General features: G+C 48.6%; 1 protein-coding gene across 1 annotated transcript in view; it reads left to right on the top strand.

Moving 5' to 3' along the window:
- The window catches only part of LARGE1 (LARGE xylosyl- and glucuronyltransferase 1), a 448,405-nt gene that overhangs the window by 94,529 nt on the left and 328,304 nt on the right, over positions 1-25,572 (top strand). The window contains exon 2 of the mRNA XM_037068553.1: positions 23,537-23,724. Within this exon, the coding sequence (XP_036924448.1) occupies positions 23,619-23,724 (106 nt within the window). The 5' untranslated portion in view covers positions 23,537-23,618. The remainder of the gene's footprint in view (positions 1-23,536; positions 23,725-25,572) is intronic.

Here is a 25,572-nt window from a genome sequence, read left to right as displayed (position 1 = left end):
TGGGTACATGTGAGCCTAAGGATGCCTACCTGACCAGTTCCCAGTGAAATCCCTGGACGCTTGAGTCTTCAGGCAGCTTCCCTGGGAGACCGCATTTTGTGGTGTCATCACAGCTCATGGCTGGGAGAATTGGGTGCATGCTGGGTGACGCCACTGGGAGGGGACTCTTGAAGCTTGTGCCTGGCTTCCTGCAGGCTTTGTCCCCGTGTGCCTTTGCCCACTGCAGAGTTTGCCTGGTGTCCTTCTGCTACAAAAGTCATGGCCATGAGCATATGCCGAGTCCTCCTAGAGCTATGGAACCTGGGCCTGGTCGTAGGGGCCTGTGACACCCCCTCCCTTTTTTGTTTGTTTGCCTCATTAAGCAATCAGTCATGTCGCCCTACTGACCCTTGAATATCACAAGCTTTTCTTGGACCCTGAATACATGCATGTCCTACTCGTAAATTGTCTGGCTTTGTCTTTAGAAACCAGTTCACATGACCAAAGGCTTCCAGGAGGGACTCGTTCCCGGAACATTCTGTGCATAGCACATTGTGTAAGCTACAGAGGTGACTAAGGCATGGAAGGAGATCTCAGTGTAAGAGAGAAGGTCTAAATTCTGTAAAAGCAGAACCCCGAGAAATTTGGGGAAATAAATCTTCTGCCCCTTCCTTGATGTAAGGGAACTTCATTAAGGACACACTTATGCCTGTTATCACGGAGGAGTTGCAGAAAAGGTTTGGAGAAGGAAACACTTTGATCTTTGCTGATATCCCTTACTCTTCTTCAAGTTTCCATCAGTCAGTTCGTCCACCCACCCGTACATCCATCCCCCATCCATCCTCTTAGCCATCCAGTTGTCTGGCTGTCTACCCACTCACCCACCCATCCATCCCTTATGTCCAGGCAGCTGGCCACACCCTACTAAGTCAGGGGTACAGGAGTGAGTTGAGTGCGGCCCCGGTCTCCCTGGGGTGCAGTCTAGGGAGAGAGGTAGGAGGGAAACAGGTACTTCCAGGTGGAAAGTGATGCTCGTCAGTCTCCCTGGGATCACATAGGAGAAAATCACCTTCATGATTTTCTCTGCCTGATGTGGAAGGCTTCATGGGGGAAGTGACTGCCAAGTGGGGTCTGGAAGGACATTTAGGAGTTGACCTGCTGGGTAATTTGGAGGAAAGGCATTCCAAAAGGCCTGTCATAAAATTGCTTTTATTTTGTTGTAAAATGTACATTATTTTGTATCTGGTCTGAAATTCTAGAAATTAAAAGACATTTCAGAAAAATATTGAGATGTCACCATGAAAACCTGCCTTTTAGAAGAGCATTTTTTTTAAAAAAAAAAACACCCTGATCAATCCCTACCTGCCCTTACTTTTTGCTGAGGATGAACAATGTGACTACCTGGGTGAAGGTCACCAGCCTACCTACTGCACTTTAGCTCCTGAAATTTGCCTCTCCAGTGCCTCTTCAGAGGTTTTGAAGATCTTCGGTGTGTATTTTTACTAGTAAAAAGTAGTATCATCCATTGGTTGACAGTAGAGTGTGTCACTCACTTCACTTAGGGAGGAGCAAGCCCCTGCCTTCTTGCAGCTTACTTACACTCCAAGAGGAAGAAAGACTATAGTAAAATCACCTTGCAAATTCTGGTAGGAAAGGAGGCTGTTCCTGAGGATGGGAGAAGTGTGACCTGACAGCAGAGAAGGCTCTAGAAGGAGGAGAATGGTCAGAGCCCCTCTGGACCAAGTGGAGAGAGTCAGGCGGCCCCCAGCCTCCCTCCACCGTGCTGCTTTGTAAGGTCAGAATACTTCTTACCATTTCCCGACTCCTGGAAAGAAGAACTCACCTTTTCCCAGGTAACCTCTCCCAGCTTTGGAGAGCCTGAAATGGAGCGCCAGAAGCTGCGTCTAGGACTCAAAAGAGAAGTGTCCTTTGGCTGTGCAGTGGGGATACCGAATCGTGCCTTGATTGCTCTCGGTGGGGCAGTTGGAGAGAAGTGTATTGGGGATGCTTCATTATTCCAGTTAGTGCACTTGAATAAAATCCTTGGTGTTCCTTTGCATTTTACAATAAATGGTTTCGGATCATAAAAAATCAGTTTTCCTCCAAAGGAGGGCCTTATTGGAAGACGCATTCCTCATTTCCTAGTGATCCCAACTTTTATAATTTAAAAGTGTGGTTTTGCTACCTACTGGATTAAAGAAACAAAACAAAAAGACGCTGTCAGAGTTGGCCTCCAGGCAATTTAATGCTGCCTGTGGCTTCCAACACTGCATTTAATGTTTCCTACGATTTTGTTTTCTTTCCCCATCCTGTCCTGGTTGTGGCAACTTAATACCGCATGTCTGTAGGTGTCTGCTCCTTTTGCAAGGAAATGGTGCACAAATTAGATCAAATAACGCTTCCTCCCAATGGCTTTTTTTGTTTTGGTGTTTTTTTTTAAGTGGCTTTGACAAGAGTCAGAGCCAAATTATTAAATCACCAGGGCGACCCTTTCTGTTCACCAGCCGCTAATGAACTTACAAAATTGGGATCTCATCTGGCAGACACACTCATTTTGTTTGACAAATAGCTTAAAACTATTTGTAAACAAGAACAAATTGCGGTGTGTATTTTTCCCCCTTCCAACTGGTCTTGTGGTTGGTACGCCTGGGCTTTAGAGATTTTTTTTTTCTCTTTTTACATCTCAGGTCTGTAGAGATGAAGCCCTGGATTTCCTCATGTTACTTCCGTTTGTGTCCTTGTCGGTCTGGGTGTGGGCGTCACACACAGCAGCTGTTCTGGAAATCAGTGGTGGGGTGTATTAGAAAGAACGCCAGGCATGCCTGTGAGAGGGGGGTGGGCCAGTTACTCATCCAGTGACTCGATGAACGCCTCTGTGGTCCGACTTCCATATTCATGAGATGGATAGGAGACAGATAAAATAGATGGGGTTGGCCAAGAAGTCCATCTAGTTTTTTCTGTAAAATAAAAGATGCATTTTTCATGTTCACCAATAACTTTATTGATTTGGGTATTTTGAGTATGTCGGCTATCTCCCGTGTGGTATAACGTTGATTATTTTCAATGAATGTCTCAATCTGGTCACTGTCCACTTCAACTGGTCGACCTGCCCATGGAGCATCGTCCAGCAAGAAATTGCCAGCACAAACCTTCTCAAACCACTTTCAACACATTCGATGGATCACAGCACCTCCTCCACACACTGCGCAAATCTTTTTTTGTGTTTCAGTTGTGTTTTCTATCTTTCTTGAAATAATAAAGCATACTATGCCAAAAAATGTTGCACATTTTCTTCCATTTTCAATATTAAAATGGCTACACAGAAATTCACCAGTTTTGATAAATTTTTTAAAATGCACACTGATATGACAGTTGTCACAATACAATCAAACAAAATTGTGTCAAGTGAATTTAAAGACACCTAAGCATTACTAGAGCCATCTTATGGGAAAATCTAAACAAACTTTTTGGCCAACCCAAGGTATGGTGTATATGATATGTCTGTCCAGAAACAGTCCTGCCTGATGAAAATGGTTTGTGCGACCTTGATGTAAGCTGGCAGCCAAAGAGAGTGGACTGGAAGGTGCATGATGAACAATGATGACTTCACTGTACTAGTCACTGGGGGTGGTAGACACTGTTGCGTGAGCATGTTTACTGTGTGGCTGTCACCTTCAAAATGACAGAGTAGAGCAATGAATCTGCGTGAAATTTTGCATTAAGCTTGAACGTTCCTCTGAGCAAACTATTCAGATGATTCAGAAGGCCGCAGCTGTGGGCAACTGGTGATTGACAACACTGTGGCTGCTCATGCATCACGTCTTATGCAGAGTTTTTTGGTGAAACATTAAATCACTCAGGTGACTCAGCCCCCCTTACAGCCTAGATTTGGCGCCCTGCAACTTCTGGCTGTTCCCAAAATTAAAATCACTTTTGAAAGGGAAGAGATTTCAGACTGTCAGTGAGATTCAGGAAAATACGACGGGGCAGCTGATGGAGATTGGGAGAACTGTGTGAGGCCCCAATGTGCCTGCTTTGAAAGGGACTGAGGTGTCACTGTCCTATGTACAATGTTTCTGGTATCTTCTTCAATAAGCGTCTCTATTTTTCATAGCATGTGGCTGGATACTTTCTGGACAGACCTGGATATAATGTGTATGTATACTATACATATCATTTGTAAAAATATAAACTCTACATATGTGTGTGTATATATAGATATATATGTATGTATATGAACAGTTTATTTTTGCTTATTAGTGCCTGCAGTTACCCTCTGAAAGCAGTACAGGTTTCTCTGAGGGTAGAATATCACTTTGACTGTAAATTTTCAATATATTATCTACTCTTGCATTGAGTACCTAAACTCTAAAGTAGTTTAAAAAAGCAAATCAGGGCATTAGACATCTTTACCTTTACTATCTGTTTCCTCAAACTGAGAAGAAAATTCTGAAATTCTTTAGCTTTTTGCCAGGGGTTCCCACTCTGTAAATGGGAGGTATAGAGGAAAATAGATGTTCAGGAATCAGATTGCTGAGTTTGCATTCTTGCTCGGTACTTACTGGCTCTGTGATTTTGGGCAAATTGCCTAGCTTCCTCTTCTATAAAATGTGGATAGTCCTACCTAATTTATAGGGCTGGATTTCAGCAAGACATCATATATAAAGCACTTAAATACAGTGCTTGGCAGAAAGATACTGTTCAATATATGATAGGAAATACTACTACTGGTAACATTATTGTTTTATTCATTGGTGGTAAAGCAATTATTGCAATTGTTAAACAAAATAACACATAAAAAAGGTTTCTAGTTAAGTTGACTGTTGTTGGCCTCACGGAGGAAGTGACCCCTGAGGATGAGTTGGAAGTTGCCCTGAATCGTCACTCACAAAAGGGAAAAAAGAGGAAGAAGACGGTGAAGGATTGTCGTAGGAGTTCAGTGTTGATGGATTTTACCAGCTTCGGAGTTCCTTCTGAGTACGTGAGTCCTCTTTCTCGCCCATTGATGAGAGAGGACTCTAACCCGCCTGCCCCGCCCCTCCTCGCCCTCATCCTCCTCCAGAGCCTGGTGAGCCAGAGTCGGGGGTGGGGGGGGTGGGGGTGGGTTAAGAGCCACCTTTCTGCACAGATTGTCAGCATGGGGCAGTGGCATGAACGCTGAGCTCGTCTGGTTCCCTGGCCATGGCCCTGTGTCCAGCTGGGCTGTGAGCACCGTTTCTCAAACTCAGTAGGCTGCAGCGGGTATTTGTTTGGTTAAGTTGAAGGACCTCTATTCGACACCTCTTACCTGGAGGACCTCTGTTCGACACCTCTTACTCCTTTCTTGGAAACTCATTTCTCAGCCTGCTTCCCTTCTCTTTTTTAAATGGAATTTATTGGGATTGCATTGGTCAATAAAATAATACAGGTTTCGAGTGTGCTGGGCTGCACTACATCATCTACACATTGCTCTGTGTGCTCACCGTCCAAAGCCTAGTCTCCTCCACCACCATTTATCCCTCGTTATCTCCCCCCACCGCCTCCCCCCCCCCCCGCCCGTGCCTAACTCCCCGTCTGTCTAGTAATCACCACACTGTTGTCTGTGCCTATGAATTTGGGTTTTTTTTTAATCCCTTCACCTTTTCACCCAGTATTCCCTGCTCCCATCCGACATTCTCTTCTCTGTATCTATGAGTCTGTTTCTAATTTGTTTGTTAATTTTGTTCTTTACATCCCACATAAGAGCGAAATCGTATAATAGTCTTTCTCTGACTGGCTTATTTCACTTAGCGTACTTTCTCACCTTCTTTCTCTGTTCCCACCCCATGGCTCAGTCTGCCGTCCAGTAAATCTCAGACCACTCTTCCAAAATTGTTCTTTTCTTGAGAAAACATAGTCTTTGCTTCAAGGGACTCACGCTCCAGACCCAGCTAAGTCTATTTTGCTAAGTGCTATGGCAGGGGACCCAGAAGAGAGGTGTGTGGGCCCTCGTATGAGCTGGAGGGAGCTCATGACCCCTGGGCTGAGTTCTGTGCCTGTGAACTGGAGACAGTGATGTTTGTGACCTGGAAGTGTTGTGCAGATCAAAGCAGGCGAATCACGACGGTGTCTTGCCCGACATGCTTGTCCTTGAAATTGCTCAGGATAAATAAGCGTGACTGGTGGGATCTTTATTTTTACTAGATTGTTTTGATAGGGGCTAATCTGCATTATTAAGTCCTGACTGTTCTGATGTCACCGATTACTTTTTTCATTGAGGTATACTTCACACGCCATAAATTTCACCCTTTTAAAGTATGCAGGTCAATGGTTTTTATATTCAGTGGTTGTATATATTTAGATATTCGTAAGGTGGTGCTATTTTTCACTGCTATTTAATTCTAGAACATTTTTTAAAATATTTTATTTATTTATCTTTAGAGGGGAAGGGAAGGAGAGAGGGAGAGAAACATCAATGTATGGTTGCCTTTTGTGCGTCCCCTGCTGGGAGTTGGCCTGCAGGGAACTGGCCTGCAACCCAGGCATGTGCCCTGACTGGGAATCGAACAGCGATCACCTGGTTCGCAGGTCCGCGCTCAATCCACTGAGCTACACCAGCCAGGGCAATTCTAGAACATTTTGTTGCCCTCACAGGACCCTCCTATCATCAGCGGTCCTTTCTCATCCCCTCCTTTCTGGAGTCCCAGGTAAACCCCTATTTCTGTGGGTTTGCACTGGGAAGTTCTTGAAGGGTTTCTCTCCCTCCCATTTGGAATGCTTCCAGGTCCTAAATCCCTCCATGTTTAGATCTGTTAAACATTGGATAAAATGTGTTGACTGGATGAAGAAGAAGAAAATAAAACCGAAGCAGCAGAGCAAGACAACAAAACCTGAAGGCTCAGACTTAATTTTGATTTTGCTTCCTGAGTGGCTCTGGGCATGACGTTCCCTCGTCTGACAGTTTCCTCATTCAGATCATAATGTTGGATTAGAGACTAGTTCCCCCCTCACCAGTTTTACTTTTGAGTCTCTCTGTGTGTGTGTGTGTTTGCTTTAAATGTGCTTGTTCTTTAAGTTTCTTGCTGCTTTCTCTTACCCACAAAGCCAGAATTGCTTTCTTTTCTCAGTTTCAGTGTTACATATAAAAATAAAGATAATGTGTTTATTTGTTCGTGTATGTATAAAACAGTGGTAGTTTTTCAGGCAGCTGTCTCGTGAGGACCGATGAGATAGCTCATGTAAATTGCCCAGCACAGGGTCTGGCACTTAGTAGGTGCTGGATAAAAATTCTTCGGTAGGTGAAGGACGGGTCACCTGGGGTCCATCAGTTGACATCTGCCCGTGTGAGACCCGTTGAATGGGTCGTCCCAGATGACCCCAGCTGGAAACATATTTGATGTCGGGAACGGGGCCTCTGGTATCTGCTTTCCTTCCCTCATTGCCTGCACGGGCGTGTGGAACATGTCAGTGTGAAATTATAGATTTGGGAAAACAAATGCAGTGAGAGGAGCAACTCACCTTATCCCGCTCTCGTCAGTCGGCATGGGAAATGAAAAAACGTCCAAACGAAGACAAATTTATTGGAGACCCAAACCACCAGGTTATTGATTCTTAAAGCCAGACAGCAAGGTTATGAATTGGGTGATAAAAATGGAAAACATTTAGCTTGACTTCCAAGACGGGGACGGCTTTGTGTGTGATCACAGCTATTGGGTTCTCCTGACAGCCCCACAACTAATGAAGCTGCACTTATTAACTAGGCTGTTTACTCTGTGGGCTGCGTCTGTCTGCGGCGTTGTGTGAGTGAGAAATAGCTGAGCAATTTGATTTTTTCATGGAAGCCTGGATGCCAGAGATTTAATCTCTAACTTTGAAGCTGGCGGGCACGTGAGCTGAAAGTTCTTGCCTGGAGGTTGTTAGAAGCCAGGAACAGGTCTGCACCCTTGCAGAGGAGGGATTTATAGCTCCTGATGGATTTTGGAAGTGATAAGCAGACTCTGTGTTTTGGGTGTTAGAGACCAGTTATGGGACCCACACTTATTTTCATTGGATGCTGAGGCCCAGAGAAGGTTGCACAGGAAGTTGCTGGTGGAGCAGGGCCAGAACTAGGCTTCTTGAAGCCTGGTCTCATGTTCTTTCTTTCACACCATGAGCATGGAGACCTCTGGTAGCATTCAGGCCATCCTGTCCATCCTCCAGCTACCTTGAGTCAGTCCTGCTGCTTTTTGACAGGCTGCCTCTGGGGACTGGGTATCCCTGACCCCACGGGACTAAGATGCCTCCTTGCACTCCAACTCGTGGTGCTTCCCTTTCTTGACTCTTGCACGCTCGTGAAGGTGACTGTTGTGTTCTCCCTGCACTTCATGAGCTGAAGTGCTAATCCCCAGCACTGTAGAGTGTGTTGCTACTTGGAAATACAGTCCTAGCAGACATAATTAGCTAACACGAGATCTTACTGGTTTAGGTTGGGCCTGATCCAGTGTGGCAGCTGTCCTTATAAAGGGGGAATGTGGACCCAGGCACACACACCAGGAGAAGGCCATGTGGACACTGGAGGTGGGCGGCCACAGCCAAGGGACCATCTGAAGCTCAGAGACAGGCCAGGAACAGGTCCTCCCCCAGTGCCTTCAGAGGGGGCCTGCCTTGCTCACAACGCCTTGATCTCAGAGTTGTAGCTTCTGGAACTGTGAGACAGCGCATGCATGTTGTTTAAGCCACCCTGTTTGTGGTCCTCCGTTACCACAGTCCCGGGAAACTCATACTCTGGGTCACTAAGCATTCTATGCCATGAAAGTACAGTTAGTTATGAGAGGGGGAAAGTCAGGGGCTGACTGTGCCTTCTTACCGCCTACCAGTTCTCTTGTTTTTTAATTATCAAACTGTCATTACATACTTGATTAATGAATTCATATGCATCGCGTAGCTGCTGTGTGCCGGATCGCATGCTGGGCGCCTTGGCACGGTGTTGAACTTCGGTTCTGCTCCATACTAATCGTGTGATGTCTGGTGTGTTATTTAACCCAGACCGAGCTGCGCCGTCCCCATGGTGGAATGTTCGCTCACCGATAGCAGGAGCTGTGAGAAGATTAAATGAGATGGAAGCGCGCTCAGGTGCCCAGCAGAGAGAGAGGCATGTTGTAGGCTGTTGCCACTGTCGCTACAACAGCTGCTGTTGCTTGGACTCCCTAGGTGCCCGGTCCTAGAAATTTAAAATCATTATGCTTAGTAAAGGAGCATCCTTCTGTGCGCAGGGCAGAGGGGTTTAGAGAACCTTAGGAAAAGCCGTTCTTCTCACACAAGCACTTGTACCCAGGTGTTCATAGTAGCATGATTCACAATAGCCGAAAGGTGGGACCGCCCCAGATGCCCATCCACTGCTGAATGAATCAACAAAGCGGTGCGTCCGTGCGGGGGGATGTCACCCAGCACGCGAAGGAGCACCGTAGCGATACCTGCCAGAACATGGCTGAACGTGAAAACATTCAGCGAAAGAAGCTGGACACCCACGGCCACACAGTGTGTCATTCCTCTTCCATAAAATACTCAGAATTGGTGAATCCACAGAGGCAGGAAGCGTGTTAATGGTTGCCGGGGCGAGGGGTGGGGACGAGGGGGTGCCTGTGTAAGGGGAGTGGGATTTTCCTTCGGGAGTGGGGGGGGGGTTGTCTGGAGTTAGAGAAGGTGGTGGTTGAACAAGATGGCGCGTGCGCTAAGCTCCGCCGCATTGTACGTGTTAGAATGGTTCGTTTTATGTCACGCGAGTTTCACCTCCATAAAAAGAAAAGGCCATTTTTGTTTCATTGGGAGGATATTTACGCGGCCTCACTTAGGGGAACGCGGAACAGGTTAAAATGCATGACCGTTGAGGGCCACCACGCAGCATCATTCAAATAGGGTGAAACCAGGAGGCACTTCACTCACTCTGGCATTTTAAATATTGTATTTATTTATTTTTAGAGAGAGAGGAAGGGAAGGAGAAAGAGTGGGGGAGAAACATGAATGTGTGGTTACCTCTCATGTGTCCCCTACCGGGGACCTGGCCTGCAACCCAGGCATGTGCCCTGCCTGGGAATCGAACCAGTGACCCTTTGCTTCATAGGCCTGTGCTCAATCCACTGAGTTACACCAGCCAGGGCTCACCCTATCATTTTAGAGACTTTTTCTATAATCTGCAGCAAATGTTGTTTCTGTCTGAAAGGGGAATTTCCTTCATGATACTCTCTCTCCCTTCGTGGCTTTGGTGACACTGTGACTTCTTCTTCCATTGCAGCTTGTGATCAGGACTGGGTCACAGGCCACCCCCAAACCAGCCCCTGTCACAGGAGAGTGGTGCTGCTGTAACCCTGAGACCAGCTGGGATTCGTTGCCTGCAGCCGGAGGTCCCGCCCCTCAGCACGGGCAGCCTCACTGCCCTGTCTGTTCAGACTTTGGGAACAGAACACCCCGACTGGGTGGCTTACGAACGACAGAAGTTCCTTCTCACGGTTTTGGAGCCTGGCCCATCTGAGATCAGGGTTGGGTTCCGGTGAGGACCCTCCTCTGGTTTGTAAAGTGCCAGCGTCTCCCTGTGTCTTCACGCGGCAGAAAGAGTTCCCTTTATAAGGGCACTAATCCCATGCATGGGGGCTCCACCCTTGTGACCTATTTGTGTCTCCACAACCACACCTCCTGATACCGTTATACTGAGGGTTAGGACTTCAGTATATGGATTTTGAGGCAACACAAACATTCAGTCCATTGTGTCCACATCCGAACCAAATCAGCACTGTGGCAACAAGTCCTGTCCCCAAAGCAAGGACCAGTATTGCCATCGGGATGGCTCTGAGATGAGTCTGCCAGCAGAACCATTCAGGCTGGCCCCCAGGCTGCACTTTCCTCCGGCTGGAGTTGTTCCTTTTCTTAAACGCAGATGCCTAGTTTCTGCTCAGAAATCTTCAGTAGCTGCCCAGGGGCTAGAGAATGAAGTTCAAGTTCTCTTTCACTTACCATTCACAGTCATCCTAATCTTTTTCCCTTCCATCCATCAGCCTCCTTATTTGACTCTGGAAGGGAGTGACTGGCAGACATTCCCCGGTGCCAGGCCTGCCCCTGTGTTTTCCCTAGTGCTTCCCTCTGCCAGGGGTGACTCTTTCCTTCCCAGCCCCTTGAAGTTGCACCATCCTCNATGGATTTTGAGGCAACACAAACATTCAGTCCATTGTGTCCACATCCTAACCAAATCAGCACTGTGGCAACAAGTCCTGTCCCCAAAGCAAGGACCAGCATTGCCATCGGGATGGCTCTGAGATGAGTCTGCCAGCAGAACCATTCAGGCTGGCCCCCGGGCTGCACTTTCCTCCGGCTGGAGTTGTTCCTTCTCTTAAACGCAGATGCCTAGTTTCTGCTCAGAAATCTTCAGTAGCTGCCCAGGGGCTAGAGAATGAAGTTCAAGTTCTCCTTCACTTACCATTCACAGTCATCCTAATCTTTTTCCCTTCCATCCATCAGCCTCCTTATTTGACTCTGGAAGGGAGTGACTGGCAGACATTCCCCGGTGCCAGGCCTGCCCCTGTGTTTTCCCTAGTGCTTCCCTCTGCCAGGGGTGACTCTTTCCTTCCCAGCCCCTTGAAGTTGCACCATCCTTTCTGGCTCAGCTTAGATGTTTTTTCCCCCAAGAGCCATGTCTTCCCCGGTGCTGCCTTCTGTTCATGGTCATGGCGTCTGTGTCTGTCTGTCCCCTGAGCTCTCACAAGGCTCCTCAAAGGCAGGAGGCACCTACTTCTGTATCCCCAGCCTCCAGCTCTGTGCCTGGAATAGAGTGTAAGCCCAGTGAACTTGTGCCGAGTGGAAAGGGAGGGAGGGCAAGGAGTAGAGAAAAGGGAAGGACGGAGCTGCCCTCTTTTTACCGTGTGCTGCAAGAGTTATCTACGTAAAATCTCCGCAGGCCTTGAAACACGGAGGAAAAATAGATTCTGTAAGTCGGACACGTAATCCTTCACCGGTCTGGAGGGCTGAAGTGCATTTTGCAGCATTGGCCCTTGTTAAATGCTTATGAGTGTTTGCTTAAGCGGAATTGGGAATGTGAAGCTTGCCTGCGTAAGCCATCCTTTTCCAGAGTGAAAATCAAAAAGAATGGAGACCAAAACACTCCAACGGGTGGCTTCGCGGGTAGCCTCGTGGATGTGATTAAGAGCTGATTAACCATTCAGAAGAAAACATAAAAATCTGCCTTCCGGAGCTGTGGTCTGACCCCAGGAAAAGTGCACATCCTCGGGAAAGATCAATTTGCATTAAAGATCTGTTTGGTGATGCATTGTCAAAGAGGTTAATGCTGTAAGTGGAAATTTTTGATTGCTTCTCTATCTTTTCTCCCTTTTTGCTTCTCCACCGGTGTTACCCCAAGGAGAGCTCCCGGGGGTACAAGTAATATTCACACCTCCTGCCTATTGGCACCTCTATTCAGCTTGAGCTCCTGACCTTGGAAAGCAGAATCTGGGTTGCATGGTGTAATCGGAGGGGTGGAAATTAAGGAAGGCACCTGGGATGCAGATCAATGCATTGCATTTCCCCAGGCCAAGGGTGGTGGCTTTGGAGGGAATGATTTCCACAGTGAACTCTGCAGTCCTTTCTGGCATGTTCCGCATAGAAACATGCTCTGAGCTGGATAATGAGGGATGGTGGTGCCTTGGAGTGTGGTTTCTCAACCTTAGTCCTATTATCCTTTTGAGCAAATAATTATTGGTTGTTGGGGGCTGTCTTGGGCTTTCCTTGTAAGATGTTTATCAGCATCCCTGACCTTTACCCACTAGGTGCTAGTAGCCCCCCATTCTCCCCAGTCAAAGGCCTCTGGGGACGGGAGGCAAAACTACCCCCAACTGAGGATCATTATCTTAGAGGCTCACCAAGTAGGAGCTAGTCCAGCAGGAAGCAGAGGCAGCAGGAGGAAAGTCAGGGGAGTGTGAAATACGTCGTGGAGGCCTTTAATGCCACACTGAAGAAAGCACATTGGATCTGAAGTCAGAAGGCTTGGGGTCCGCCCCAGGGCCCCTCTTCCCAGCCGTGTGGCCAGACTCACTTAGCCTTTTGAGCCTCTGTGCTCCTGCCTGTAAAGTGGAATCGCACAGACTGGTCGCAAAGCCTGAGCGAAATAAGATCATGTGGGACCATCAATATGGTACCTGGTATCCCTGTTGCCCACCAAGTGTGGCCTGCTTTCCTGAGCTCTCACATCAGTTCAACCCAGTTCTCTCTAGGTCCGCCTGCTCAGGATGCTCGTCATCCAGCCTGTATCACTGCACAGCCTCCTAGGTTCTCTGTTTCAACTCCATTCTCATGCCTGAAGCCAAGTTTACTTCCCTAAACAGGGTGATGTGAAGGCTCAGAAGATACTGGCACTTGTACTGTTCAGCACTGTCGCTCTTGAGCACTTGAAATCTACCCAGTTCAAATTGAGAGGGTGGCGCTCTCTCCCTCTCTTTCTCTCTCTCTTTTTATAGCTTCTTCCCCCGCCCCATGCCCCGCCCCAGAGCATGCCCGCTCAAATCTCCTTTGCAAGCGGACTCTCTCCTAAGCTCCAAGCACCCTTCTTTTGCCTCTGTAGCTTGTTTCCACAGCCCCTTTCTCCTTAGGATCACTCTGACTACTTCTGTAACTCTCTAAATAAACGTTCTCGTATATTCCTTGGAAAGAGCAAACAGTGCTCTCCCCCTCAGAAGGAGCACTGCTCTCCCTTCTCCCCTCTTCTCCCCCAGGCCCAGTTACCTTTGCCTTCTTTCTCCTGGGCTCCGAGCGCCCTTCTGCTTCTGCAGCTTGTTTCCTGAGCCCCTGCAGCCCAGCGGGCTCACTCCTGCTACCTCTGTGACTTTCTAAACAGACTTGCTCTTCCAATTTGAAAAAAAAAATTGAGGTGGGCCGTTAGTATAAAGTGCAGTCTGGATTTCGAAAACAGTATGAGAAAAAGAGCATAAAATATCTCATTAATATTTTATGTTGATTACACGTTGCAACATTGATATTTGAGCTGTGCTAGGCTAAATAAAATGTTATTAAAATGAATTTCTATGATTTGAAACTTTTTAAAGGTGTTCATGGAAAACAGGAGTAGTTTTGCAAGAGTAGGCACTGTCTTATCCAAAGAAGTGCATTGATTTTTCATGAGAGAATTATTGCCTGGTATTAACTGTTGACATCTCATTTGTTTCAAGGGGCTGTTCCTTTGTAAAGAGTAAACATGGCGCTTTTATAAAGAGTAGTAACATGTTGGAAAATGCACTGTTTGTTATCATAATCAATGGCAAAGCACAGTCGTTTTTATTTTTTCTAATGGTAGATGTTAGGATGTTCTTTCCTTTTCAATAGTTCTGTCTTTACAAATATACGCTGCCCAGAGGCAGGACCAGGGAAACCCATTTGCTAGTGCCTTTTCCTCCTTTGTTATGGATTGAATGTTTGTGGCCCCCTAAAATCCACCTGTTCAATCCTAACCCCCAATGAGATGGTATTAGGAGTGGGGCCCTTGGCAGGTGATTAGGTCACAAGGGTGGGGCCCTCGTGAGTGGGATTAGTGCCCTGACGTAAAAGAGGCCGAAAGAGCTCCCTCCCCTTTCCTGCCATGTGAGAACAGAGCAGAAAGATTGAACCAGGAACCCAGGTCCTCACCAGACCTGGAAGCTGTGGGCATCTTGATCTTGGTCTTCCAGCTTTCCAAGCTCTGAGGAATCCACATGTGTTGTTTAAGCCTTCTAGTCTATGGTCCATTTGCTATAGAAGCCCAGATGGACTAAGACGCCCTTCTGTCCACTTTGTGCCATCACAGCAAGGGGGCAGTTGTCTCTCTGTTGTTCTTAGAATCTGATTGGTCGAGCAGCTAAAAGTCAATTGATTTATTGTAATGTTGGGATGAATACTACTACAGCATCTTATGTCGTGTGCGGTCATGTCTTAGACTTCGTTTGATCTCCTTCGACCCTTGCAGCAAGCCTGAATGCTAGATATGGCCGTGTGCTTTTATGAAAGATGATGGGAGCCTCCGGGATCTCCGATGCCTTCCTTGGATTCTCCGGCCGATGCGCATGGCCCAGATCTTGGCCCCCAGTCCTCCACAAATGCTGCGAGGTCCGTGCGAAAGGCAAGTGTGCCTTCGAGTTTGTTTTTAACATAGCAGAACCAAGATGGGCAAAACTCTCAGGCCGCAGGCAGTGTGTCCTAATTGTAGAATGGTGTGCAGTGGGCGTTGGCAGACTGGCCCAGAGACCCCAGAAAGGCCTCTGCCCCATGATCTGGGACATCACAGTGGTTCCAAAGACAAAAGAACGCGCTCCCCTGCAGCAGGAGGATTTGACTTCACAGCAGGATCAAGACAACTAAGTTGGGAATGAACCTTAAAAGACAGCGAACTCCGTGTTTTCGATGTTTGTTCCAAAGCATATTTCATGTGGCTTTTCCTCTTGTAGTTCGCATGATCAGTGTTTAAACAGTGCCTGCAAGGCCAGATGCCATTGTCCAAATGCAGAAAGAAGTGAGGAGTGCCAGTTTGACAGGCCAGAGAGCATCGGCAGAGTGGGGGGGGGGATGCTGTGGTGCCTGAAAGGGGGAGTGAGGACGTGACTACAAGATCAGCCTTCAGGACGGATGCTCCGGGCCCAGAGGCAGGGCCAACTGCCTCCCGTGTGTTTCTCTCTATGGGGAAGAGAGAGGATGGAAGGTGACCAGAGTGACCTCAAATGAAACAGAGAGTGTCTGAGGGGCACATCATTGCCACAGGAACCTCCTTAGGGTGGTGGGAGCACTTTGGTCCTTATATTCCACGTGCTGTGCAGTCAGACAGCTTGTGGGCAGGGTTTTGTCTGAAAGGGGTGTATTGAAAGGATACTGGAGTGACAACAAGGTCCCTGGTGGCTGAGGCTCTGTCAACACTTTCATTCATTTGGGGGTTCCTCCATTCATTCTGGGCTTGCCCCCTGGGTGCCTGGGTATCCATTGAGTATAGAGCAGTCATGGTTTTTGCCCAAGTGGAGACTGAAATCTGGTGGGTGAGGCAGCCGCTAAACAAGTAACGAGATAATTTTATAGTTCCAAAATCGATGGGTGCCCACCTGAAGGAAACAGCCTGAGTTCTGTGGGAGACAGAGTGAAGTGGACGGGGCCAGGAGGATCCCCGAGTGTCAGAGAAGACCTCTCTGAGGCAACAGCATTCGGGATCTAGGCTTGAAGAAGGAGAAGGACTCAGTCAAGCAAGGAGCAGCGCTATAAGCTTTCCAGGGAGAGGGGACACATGTGCAAAGGCCCTGAGGCATATTCCAGGAGTGGCAGGGCCCATGTGGCTAGAAGAGAGCAGAAGTAAAGGGCCAGTGGCCAGAGATGAGGCCCGAGAGGTAGTCAGGAGTCAAGGCATGTGGGTTCCTGTGAGCATGGTAACCAGTGCAGGATTTAAGAGCTGAGAGGACACATTTAGTAGAATTTAATAACCGAGCTGGGTTAGGAGGCTGCTGCTGCAGGCACAAACATGACCTCATGGTGGCTTGGACTCACATAGTGGCAGTAAAACTGGAAAGCAATAGATGTGTCATCGCAGAGACTACGTGCTGTAGAGAGAAAACGGCAGGACTGGAGGATGCGTGGGTTGGACGGGATGAGAGGGGCGCGTGAGGAGTCGAGAGAGGCTCCTGGGTGTCTGGCTCCAGAAGTGGGGTAGGTGGTAGTTGTGGAGGTGGGGCATCTCTAGAGGGGGTGGGTGTGGAAGGGGGTGTCGGGTTGAGGTCTGGGACACATGAGGAAGATTATCATCCCCGTGAACCTGGAGGTCTGAGGAGGAGCCAGAGCTGGGGAGACAAATGGAGCCGTCAGCCTGGAGATAGTTTTACAAGCCATGGGATGGGAGAGGAAAAAAAACGGCCCCGCCCTGCATCCTGGAACACTCTTGGAACTCACCATTCAGAAAAGGGGAGGTGTGAGAAGAAAAAGGCAGGAATGAAATAACTCTCTCAGAGGACAGGCTGTTTGTTTGCCAGAGAAAGTTCGCATTTGTGAGCAGCTGACTGCCCCTGTGAAATCAGAGATGATTAAAGGGAACGAACCTACCTGACCTGCCTGCTAGTGCGATTTCCTGCCCAGCATTTGGTTTCCCAAGTAAAGGTGTGGAGAGCGAGTGTGGTTGTGTTCATCTGATTCATGGAGTTTTCCCAGGCGAATGCAGTTGGGAAACAGAAGGCGCTCGTGATTCCAGAGGGGGGTTGTAATGATGAACGGTGGCATCTAAGCCAGATCAAAGAGACGGTAAAGAAAATCTGGACCGGGAGGGGTCTTACAGTGAAGAATGGGTGTAATGGCAGCCCTGGAAGGCTAATCGATGGGGTGGGGCAGGGGGTGAGGATGAAATTTGAATGTTATGGTTGTGCTGTTTGGGGTGACATCAGGTTCTAGAATGTGAACCTGGCCTGTGTGAAGTGGCAAACGTTTTGAATCGGCCATTTTTGTCATGGGACTGCGGTGAAGAGGCGGAAGGATGTGTGGTGGGAAGTAGAGCTGCCCAATGACAGTGACGGGCCTGGAGGGAGGAAGGTGAGCCACGGGAGGAAAGGGTCTTCCTAGGAAGAGCCGCAGTGAGATTCCCTGGGGTGATCTGGGCAATCGGGAGACTTTCTCACCAGGGCGGGAGGTGGAAGGAAGGGAGAGGAAGCTGAGGGGCAAGAGGAGTTTGCTGATCACGTAAAGGAGGTGTCAGAATTCCACCGTTGGGCTTGGCAGGAGGGCGCAGGCTGAGGCTCGTGTGAGGAGTGGCTGTGTGAACACGAACATCCAGGGAGGCCGCTGGCTGTGGCTGAGGTACTCAGTCCTTGATCCATTCACTCAGGGTTTACTGGTCTCCTCTTATATGTCAGATACTGTGCTAGCAACAACAAGAACCGCGGTGACCGGCACAGACAAGGTGCCTGTCCTCGAGGCAGCAGGTTCCGTTGAGGAGAGACAGGCTGGTCATCCGTCTGTATGTCCTGTCGCAAAGAACTGTGCCTGTGTTTTCTCAGGGAACACTAGAGTTGGAGTCCCGGGGTTTCCAACGACTAAGTCAGTGTCTTTTTAGCCTCTCTTCGTCTCAGTTTTCCTTTTAATAATAGGGGTGTAATGATGCCTCTGTGGGTGGTATTATTCAGAGGGAGGAAAAGTGTTTTTGATGGGAGTGGAGCAGGTCATCAGAGCCAACTCCAGTCCAGAAGGTGCCTTTGCGTAATTAGAAAGAGGCACTTTTCCTTCCAGAAACTCTGCTTCTGTCGGTCAAGAGAATTGTTGTAATAAATATGCAATCAGCGAAGCCCGGGACGTGAATGGTTCTCCAGAGTGCGGTGGCCAGCCCCTGCAGGGGTGAGGTGAGGAGGGCAGGTAGGTGTGGAGGGAGACCAGCTCTGTTTTGTTAACCAGTCATTTACTAAGTGCTTTAGTACAGTCGTGTGCCACTTAACGATGGGGACATGCTCGGAGAAATGCGTTCTTGGGCAGTTTGGTGGTTGTGCGAGCGTCACAGAGTGGATTCACACCAAACCCGATGGTAGAGCCCAGCACACACCTAGGCTCTATGGTACGCCGTGTATAGGTGTCCCATCGTCGACCGAAATGTCGTTACGCGGCACACGGCTATCAGACCTCTCAAACCGTAATGTGCGCTCAAAGCACCCAAGATCTTGTTTGGATGCAGGTTCTGATCGAGGGGGGCTGGGTAGGGGCCTGAGACTCTGCCTTTCTGACGAGATCTTAGCTGCTGCTGCTGCTGCTGCTGCCGCCGCTGCTGGGCCAGGGACCACACACTGGAGAGAGATGGTCAAGTGTAAACCTTTGTCTTAGATGCTGGTCTCGTGGAGAAGGCTAAAACACAGCCGATCCTCTGCACTTCAGGGGTTTCAGCCTGAGGAAGAGAGACTAGGGCACAGGACATAATTAGAAGACCACTAAGTGATCAGGAATGTGTTGCTGACACCTAAGCGAGTTTGGGCAGGAAGGAAAAGAGGCTCCAGGTCTGGACTTGCCAGAGAGGTTCTACGGCAGCCGTAGGGCTCAAACCCCCGGTGGGGGAGACGGGACGCTGCAGGAGAGCCAGGGTGTGTGTGAGAGGAGGGCTTGGGCAAAGGCATGAGCTGGCGATTCGCACCAACAATAATGCAAATGATGGTAATGGCCAAGCCAACTTCTGTTGAGGGCCGTCTGCCATGGAACTTGTTTTATAAGCTCAGTCCAGTTCTTTGCGGTCTTAGGAACTGGGATAGCACCTTGTAAGAAAGGGTCACTGGAGACTGGGGTAACCATGTGTGACTCCATGGCCCACGTCTGTGAAATGCCCATGGGATGAGTTCAGGACCCTAAGTGATTCTGAAGGCTTTTGGCCTTTGGGTGGGTTCTTTAGACTTTTTTTTTTTTTGAGGCGACTTAGATTTTTGTTCCTTCTTCACGTGCAGTGTTTCTACACAACCCACACACCTTGAACACTCTCGAAAAGTCACTTCTAACAGCCCCAGTGCTAATTAAAAGACAGCCTCTGGCGTTGATCGGGGAGGTCTGGAGCACAGTGTTGGGAGTGTCGGCTTCTGAGTAGAATCTTTCAGTGATTAGCCACCCCTGCAGGGTATGTTCCCAATTAGGATCCCGCTGATGTTAACCCACCGCACCCAGTAAGTAACGTAAAACCAACGCATGCGTCCAGCACGGTCTGCATCAAGGTGTTTGGGATCACAGGTAACGTAACAGCAAGACATGGTGATTTCAAGCGTTGAAATATTTTTAAGTTGTAAAAGCAGTGCAGACCCCTTGTATGACATTTGGTGAAATACACATTCATGGAATTTAAATGGCCCATTCTGTACAAAGAGATACATTTCAGCACTCACACCTATCTGTATTTCATACCTGTAGTTATGGAGGTATTTATACACGTGTACACCGTTTATCACACTGGACTGAAGGAAGCGTGCGATTGTGTTTTGTGTTCAGCTTTGGATCCCCTTTTCGTGGCTTAATGGATCGTGATCATTTTTCTGGCTCGTACAGTGTCCTCTATAAGTGTGACCTTTTTGGGTTAGGACTTGGGAGGGAACAGATGGCGTAGATGTTCAGGAGGAGAAATTGACCAGCTTGGTCAAGAAATCGGACGTTGGATTTGTGGGAGGAGCAGTTGGGGAGGACTCTCAGAGTTAACAGGGGTTCAGTCCCTGTTTCACCAGGTAAGGGCGGGGTAGAGGTGGGGGTTCTCAGGTCATCTGCACACGTTTGGGATGTAATTTCCAGCCCCCCTTGAGTTTTCGTCCTTTCTTCTTCATTGCGTATTGGTTTCCATGTTGATTTCCTGGACTAACTTCTGATGTAAATGGAGATTGTTCTTTAAAATGTGTCTTTAGTGCACAGAGGTGTCATTTAAAAGTCAAATCCGTGAAGGAATATTTTTTTACCTGCTGAGTTTAATTTCAGGTGCCAGTGTTATCATAAAATGCAAGCCAACCTTGACTCTGTTTTAAAACTTTTTATAAATTGTGCAAATTGAAATGAACTTATGCAGCTAGAGATAGGAAAAGGAAGAAAATAGTGTTTTGAGTGCTTTTTTTAAAATATGTTTTTTTATTCTCAACTGAGGGCATTTCTTTCATTGCTTTTAGAAAGAAAGGGAAAGAAAGAAACGTCGACGTGAGAGAGAAACATCCTGGCTGCCTCCCATACGTGTCCGAGCTGGGGATGGGCACCCGGACCAGGGATCACACGTGTCTGGACTGGGGGTCGCACAGGCCCACACCTGGACGGGGATCAAACCCACAACCTAGACATGTGCCCCAAGTGGGAAATGAACCTTCAACCTTTCTGTTACTGGACAAAACTGCGAGCAACTGAGCCACACTGGCCGGGGCTAAAGCGTTTTTTAAAGTGTTATTTAAATATTAATGCCACTTGCCCTGGCCAGTGTGGCTCAGTAGACTGAGTGCCGACCTGCGAACTAAAGGGTCACTGGTTCAATTCCTAGTCAGGGCACATGCCTGGGTTGCGGACCAGGTCCCCAGTAGGGGGCACACAAGAGGCAACCACACATTGGTATTTCTCTCTCTCTCTCTTTCTCCTTCCCTTCCCCTCTGTATAAAGATATGAAATCTTTTCATGGATTATTTGTTTATTTATTTATGAGATATTTTATTTATTTATTTTTAGAGGAGAAGGGAAGGAGAAAGAGAGGGAGAGAAGCATCAATGTGTGGTTGCACTCCATTCTGGGGACCTGGCCTGCAACCCAGGCATGTGCCCTGACCGGGAATCGAACCGGCAACACTTTGCTTGGCAGGCCCATGCTCAATCCACTGAGCTACACCAGCCAGGGCAAGATATAAAATCTTTAAAAAAATATATTAATGCCACTGGAGTTCAGTTTCATATATGTATGTTCCTGTTTTCCCCTAAAGTATAAATTCATCTGTAGCTTTCTGATTATATTTCTGTGTATTATACTTTTTCCCCCCTTTGGTATGGGAGCAAACATTGGTGATATATTTGACCCTGGGAAAAATAATATTCATAATATTCAATATGAAGGATTGAAGTTAGATCAGAAGAAAAATGCCCCCTGAAGGTTGTTCGAGTCAATCCCCTAGAGAGCGCAGAGCCCTAGGTGTCCCTGCCATAGGTGCCTGGGACCTTCGGCCAGTTAATTCATGCTTTCAGGCCTTAGTTTTCTTGTCCATAAAATGGGGATGAAACATAGGTTATTCTGAAAATTAAACAAGTGAAAAAACATTCGAATCCAGATCTGCCTGCCTGCACAGCCTTCTCCCCAGCACGCCCTCTTCCTAGGAGACCACCGCGTTTCCTCGGTTCTGGTTCCTAGTGGGCAGCGGAGCGTGTTTGTGGTTTCTCACTCTTCCCCCAGGGCAGACTTCCCTCAAGTTAACATTCTTTGTTTAAGTAGATTTTGCTTTCTTTGGCTTTGCTTTCCAGTGCACAGCCTCCAGACCTCTGGTCTCGCATGGGTTGCGGAAGGGGGCCATTGAGAAACGTGTCAGGAGCGGTTGCACAGGAACGGCCGGCCCCTGACGGCTCTGATGGGCTCCATTAGGGGTTTACTGCCGGCAACTTGCTGAACACAAACTCCTGGAGCTTTGGAGGGTCTCCTCGGGTTAGATTCCGATTCCATTTGTTCGTTCAGCAGACGATTATCAGGCACCTGCCGGTGACAGGCCACCTGCTAAATCTTAGGGAATGCCAGGTGCATCCGACAGGCCACCTGTCTCCTGGAAACAGCAAGACTGGCGGGGAAGGGAGGCAGTCCAGCGAGACCATTGTGATATCATTGTGTCACAGAAGCACATGCTTGTGATCTTGTAAAAAATGATTGTGTAATAAAAAGGGGCGTTATTTGTGCCAGGCCCTGTGTGTTAGGAGGAGGTGGAGATGGGATTTCATGGTCTGTGTGTGTGTTTTTTTTAATAAGGTGTTTTTTTAAAAAAAGATTTTATGTATTTATTTTTAGAGAGAGTGGAAGGGAGGGAGAAAGAGAAGGAGAGAAACATCAGTGTGTGGTTGCCTCTTACGTGCCCCCTACTGGGGACCTGGCCTGCAACCCAGGCATGTGCTCTGACTGGGAATTGAAACAGCAACCTTTTGCTTCACGCCTGCGCTCAATCCACTGAGCCACACACACCAGCTGGGGTGGTCTGTTGGTTTTTAATTCATTTCTAAGTCACGGGAGTTTCTGGTTCTATACTTGGGTGAAAGACTGGGCCCTTTGCCTCTATCTGTGTTGCCTTCTCCCCCGTCTTTTTGTCACGTTTCAGCCGATCTTCCGTGGTCTAAGGACTGTCCCTCTGCAGACCGGTTACGGGTCACTTCTGTGCTCCTCCCCACTCTCTGCACATTTCAGTTGTTTTCCACGCCTGTCTGGACACCGTCCTCCATGTTAGAAACGAACGCCACAAAGGTGGTCCCTGTTGGGTGTGTGTAGGCTTTCCACCGTGACGGAGACGCAGTCTCCTGCAGGTGCTGTTGTGGCCTCTCCGATCGCCCCTCCTCTGACTGTGTCACCCATGGGCCCCGCGTGCCCCCCACAGTTCCTGCCAGGGTCGCGGGCACTGTTCTGCCATCCTGACCGCACGTGGGTCAGGCAGCAACTTTGTCGTCCTTCCCCAGAGGTTCCTGCAAATCTCAGTCGCCACATTCCAGGCGTTCCCATGGATGACTTCTGTTGGTCTCTCTTGTCAGGCTGTGCTCTTTGGAGCCAGCCCTCATTCTGCTTTTTCAAAGCGCAGCGCCTGGTTAGTGCTTGGTGTGCGCCAGGTGCTAACTAAATGCTCCTTTAATGAGTGTGTTTGTTCAGGCTTCACAAGTAACCTGTAGTATCAAGTGCATGGGTGTGGGTTGTGTGTGCACACGAGAGGGGGGGAGAGAGATTCCTTGCAGCTTTTGTCGTCTTTTATTTGTTTGTTTTCTGAACTGCCTCAGTTTTGACAGATTGCAAGCCTGCGGCGTCGTCTCCCGGGATAAGAGGTTAGCAGGAAACCCCGGACGCGTTGGACTGCTCTCGGGGTCTGCAGGCCATTTGTCTCTGCAGCCTGCACCCCTGTGCCGTGCTAAGAACTCAGCCCTTCCCCTCTGCTCTTCCCTTGCAGAGAGTATAATGAGGGAGGCCGAGGACTCTACACTCCGGGCGGAGACACTGCGCTGGGCGTAGGGACCGCCCCCTCTGAGAGGATGCTGGCGATCTGCAGAGGGAGGCGGAGATTCCTGGCTGCCTCGCTGACTCTTCTCTGCATCCCAGCCGTCACCTGGCTCTACCTGTTTGCCGGGAGCTTTGAAGGTAAGAGGAAGCTTTTCCGAAGTGAGAGGGAGAGGGGGAAGAAAGAGACCACTGGCTGTCCCAGGGACCTAGGACGAGCCTGCAAGTCATCGAGTCCCAGCTTGTCATTGTGTGGAATGGAATGCCTGTGCTCGGTCACAGGGACAGACGTGCCCAGGGTTACCCAGGTAGCTGGGGGGTGGGGGGGGGATGAGAATCAGTAGTGCGAGGAGAAAAAGATAAACATAGTAGCAAGCTAAAGTGGACGCAGCGGCGTGGTGGAGGTCACACAAATGTCAAACACCAGCTTTGCGAGTGGAAAAGGTTGGGCCCTCGAGGGATCACTTGGCTCTTCATGGAGCCGGGTGTTTCATTCTTTCTCCTCCCATCTATTCCTTTATTTGTTCCCATTGCCAACATTTTGTTACTGTTGCTCCCGCTGGGGTCCAACCCCTCTGCTAAATCAGGGGCTAGAGGAACGGCGGTGGGGCGCCTGGACCTTCACAGTGCGGTGGAGGACAGGGCCGGGCAAACGCACGCTGATGGCCGCATGCCGCTGTGCGTGGCACGAGGAGGCCAGCCAGGAGGCTGCAGACACGGATGTCGGAGCTGTCGGGCCGAGCTGGGTGTGAGGCACCATCAGTCATTCTGACGGGCCCAGTACAGGAATGCAATGGAGAGCGGCCCTCCCCAAACAAGTGAAAACCAAGGCTAATCCCTGTGTCTTTCCGGAAATCAGTAGGACAGACAGGACTCACGAACCGTCCTTCCAGGCCGCAGTTTCCAGCGCAGCGCTGTGTGTTGTGTGTCAGAGGTGATTTTCTGCGCCCCGGGGAGGGAGGCGCGGCCGTGTGGTGGAGCACGCTTTCTTCTACACTTGAGTTAAAAGAGAAACATGAAAGAAAATAGGGCTCAAGGAAGTCGCTACTGTGTTTTTAAACATTTCCTTTATGCATAATTTTATTGACAGCTCAAGGCTACCTTTTAATTAGGAGTTCCACTTCGCTTTCTGAGATGTGCCCTGGGTTAGCTAGACTGAATATAAACGAGGCGGGGTTGTGTGCCTGCAGAGCAGGGAGGGGCCCGGTGACACGCCCCTGTCACTCTCCAGTCCCCACTTCCCTGCGGGGGGTGGAGCTTTCATCTAAGCAGCTGGATGGAATAAATTATGCCTTGGCGGGATGGATGCTTAGTTTGGGGCATGGGCATCAGAAGGAGAAAGGTGAGTCGGGGAGAATCCTAGAAGAGCTTGTAAGGAGGCATTCTCCTAGGAATGACAGAGGAATCCTTATAAAACAAGGCTAAGAGCACCTGCTACCAGACTAAGTTTAATGCATTAAAATGACTTTCACAGTATAGCTAGACTGATAGTAATAGCAGTAGTAGTATGACAGTAATAACAATAATAATTATGATGACAGCAATATAAACTGGTAGTATTTTGAACGTTTTCTACCTGCTAGACTTCATTGTAAGGACTTTACACGTGTTAAGACTTTCTCTACAGTAATCCAGTGTGGTAGGTACAGATGAAGAGATGAGGCAGAGAGGCATCAGTGATCTTCCCATAGCCCCAAAGCCAGGCAAGATGGGGCCCGGATGACTGGACTTGAGAGCTGGACTTTTACACCACGAAACTGTGTTGCAGGTTGGGGCTTCGGTGAGGTAGCAGACTTCAGCAAGGGGTTTGACTGGGTGTCATTTCTGGGTGCCTTGGGGGGAGCTGCAGAATGTTGATTTGCACTCATTGATAGAACTCAGCCCTAAAAGATTTGAGCAAAAGAGAGACTTGGGGACTAACAAAACTTGTAAGTTTGAAGACAGGACAGGCTTCAGGTAGGGTTGGATCCAGGGGCTCAAATGATAGTC

Source organism: Sturnira hondurensis, unplaced genomic scaffold (genome assembly GCF_014824575.4).
Source record: "Sturnira hondurensis isolate 20B ecotype Veracruz unplaced genomic scaffold, ASM1482457v3 Scaffold0017436, whole genome shotgun sequence".
Lineage (NCBI taxonomy): Eukaryota > Metazoa > Chordata > Mammalia > Chiroptera > Phyllostomidae > Sturnira > Sturnira hondurensis.
The sequence above is the reverse complement of the archived record's forward strand: the minus strand, read 5'-3'. Positions and strand labels throughout refer to the sequence as shown.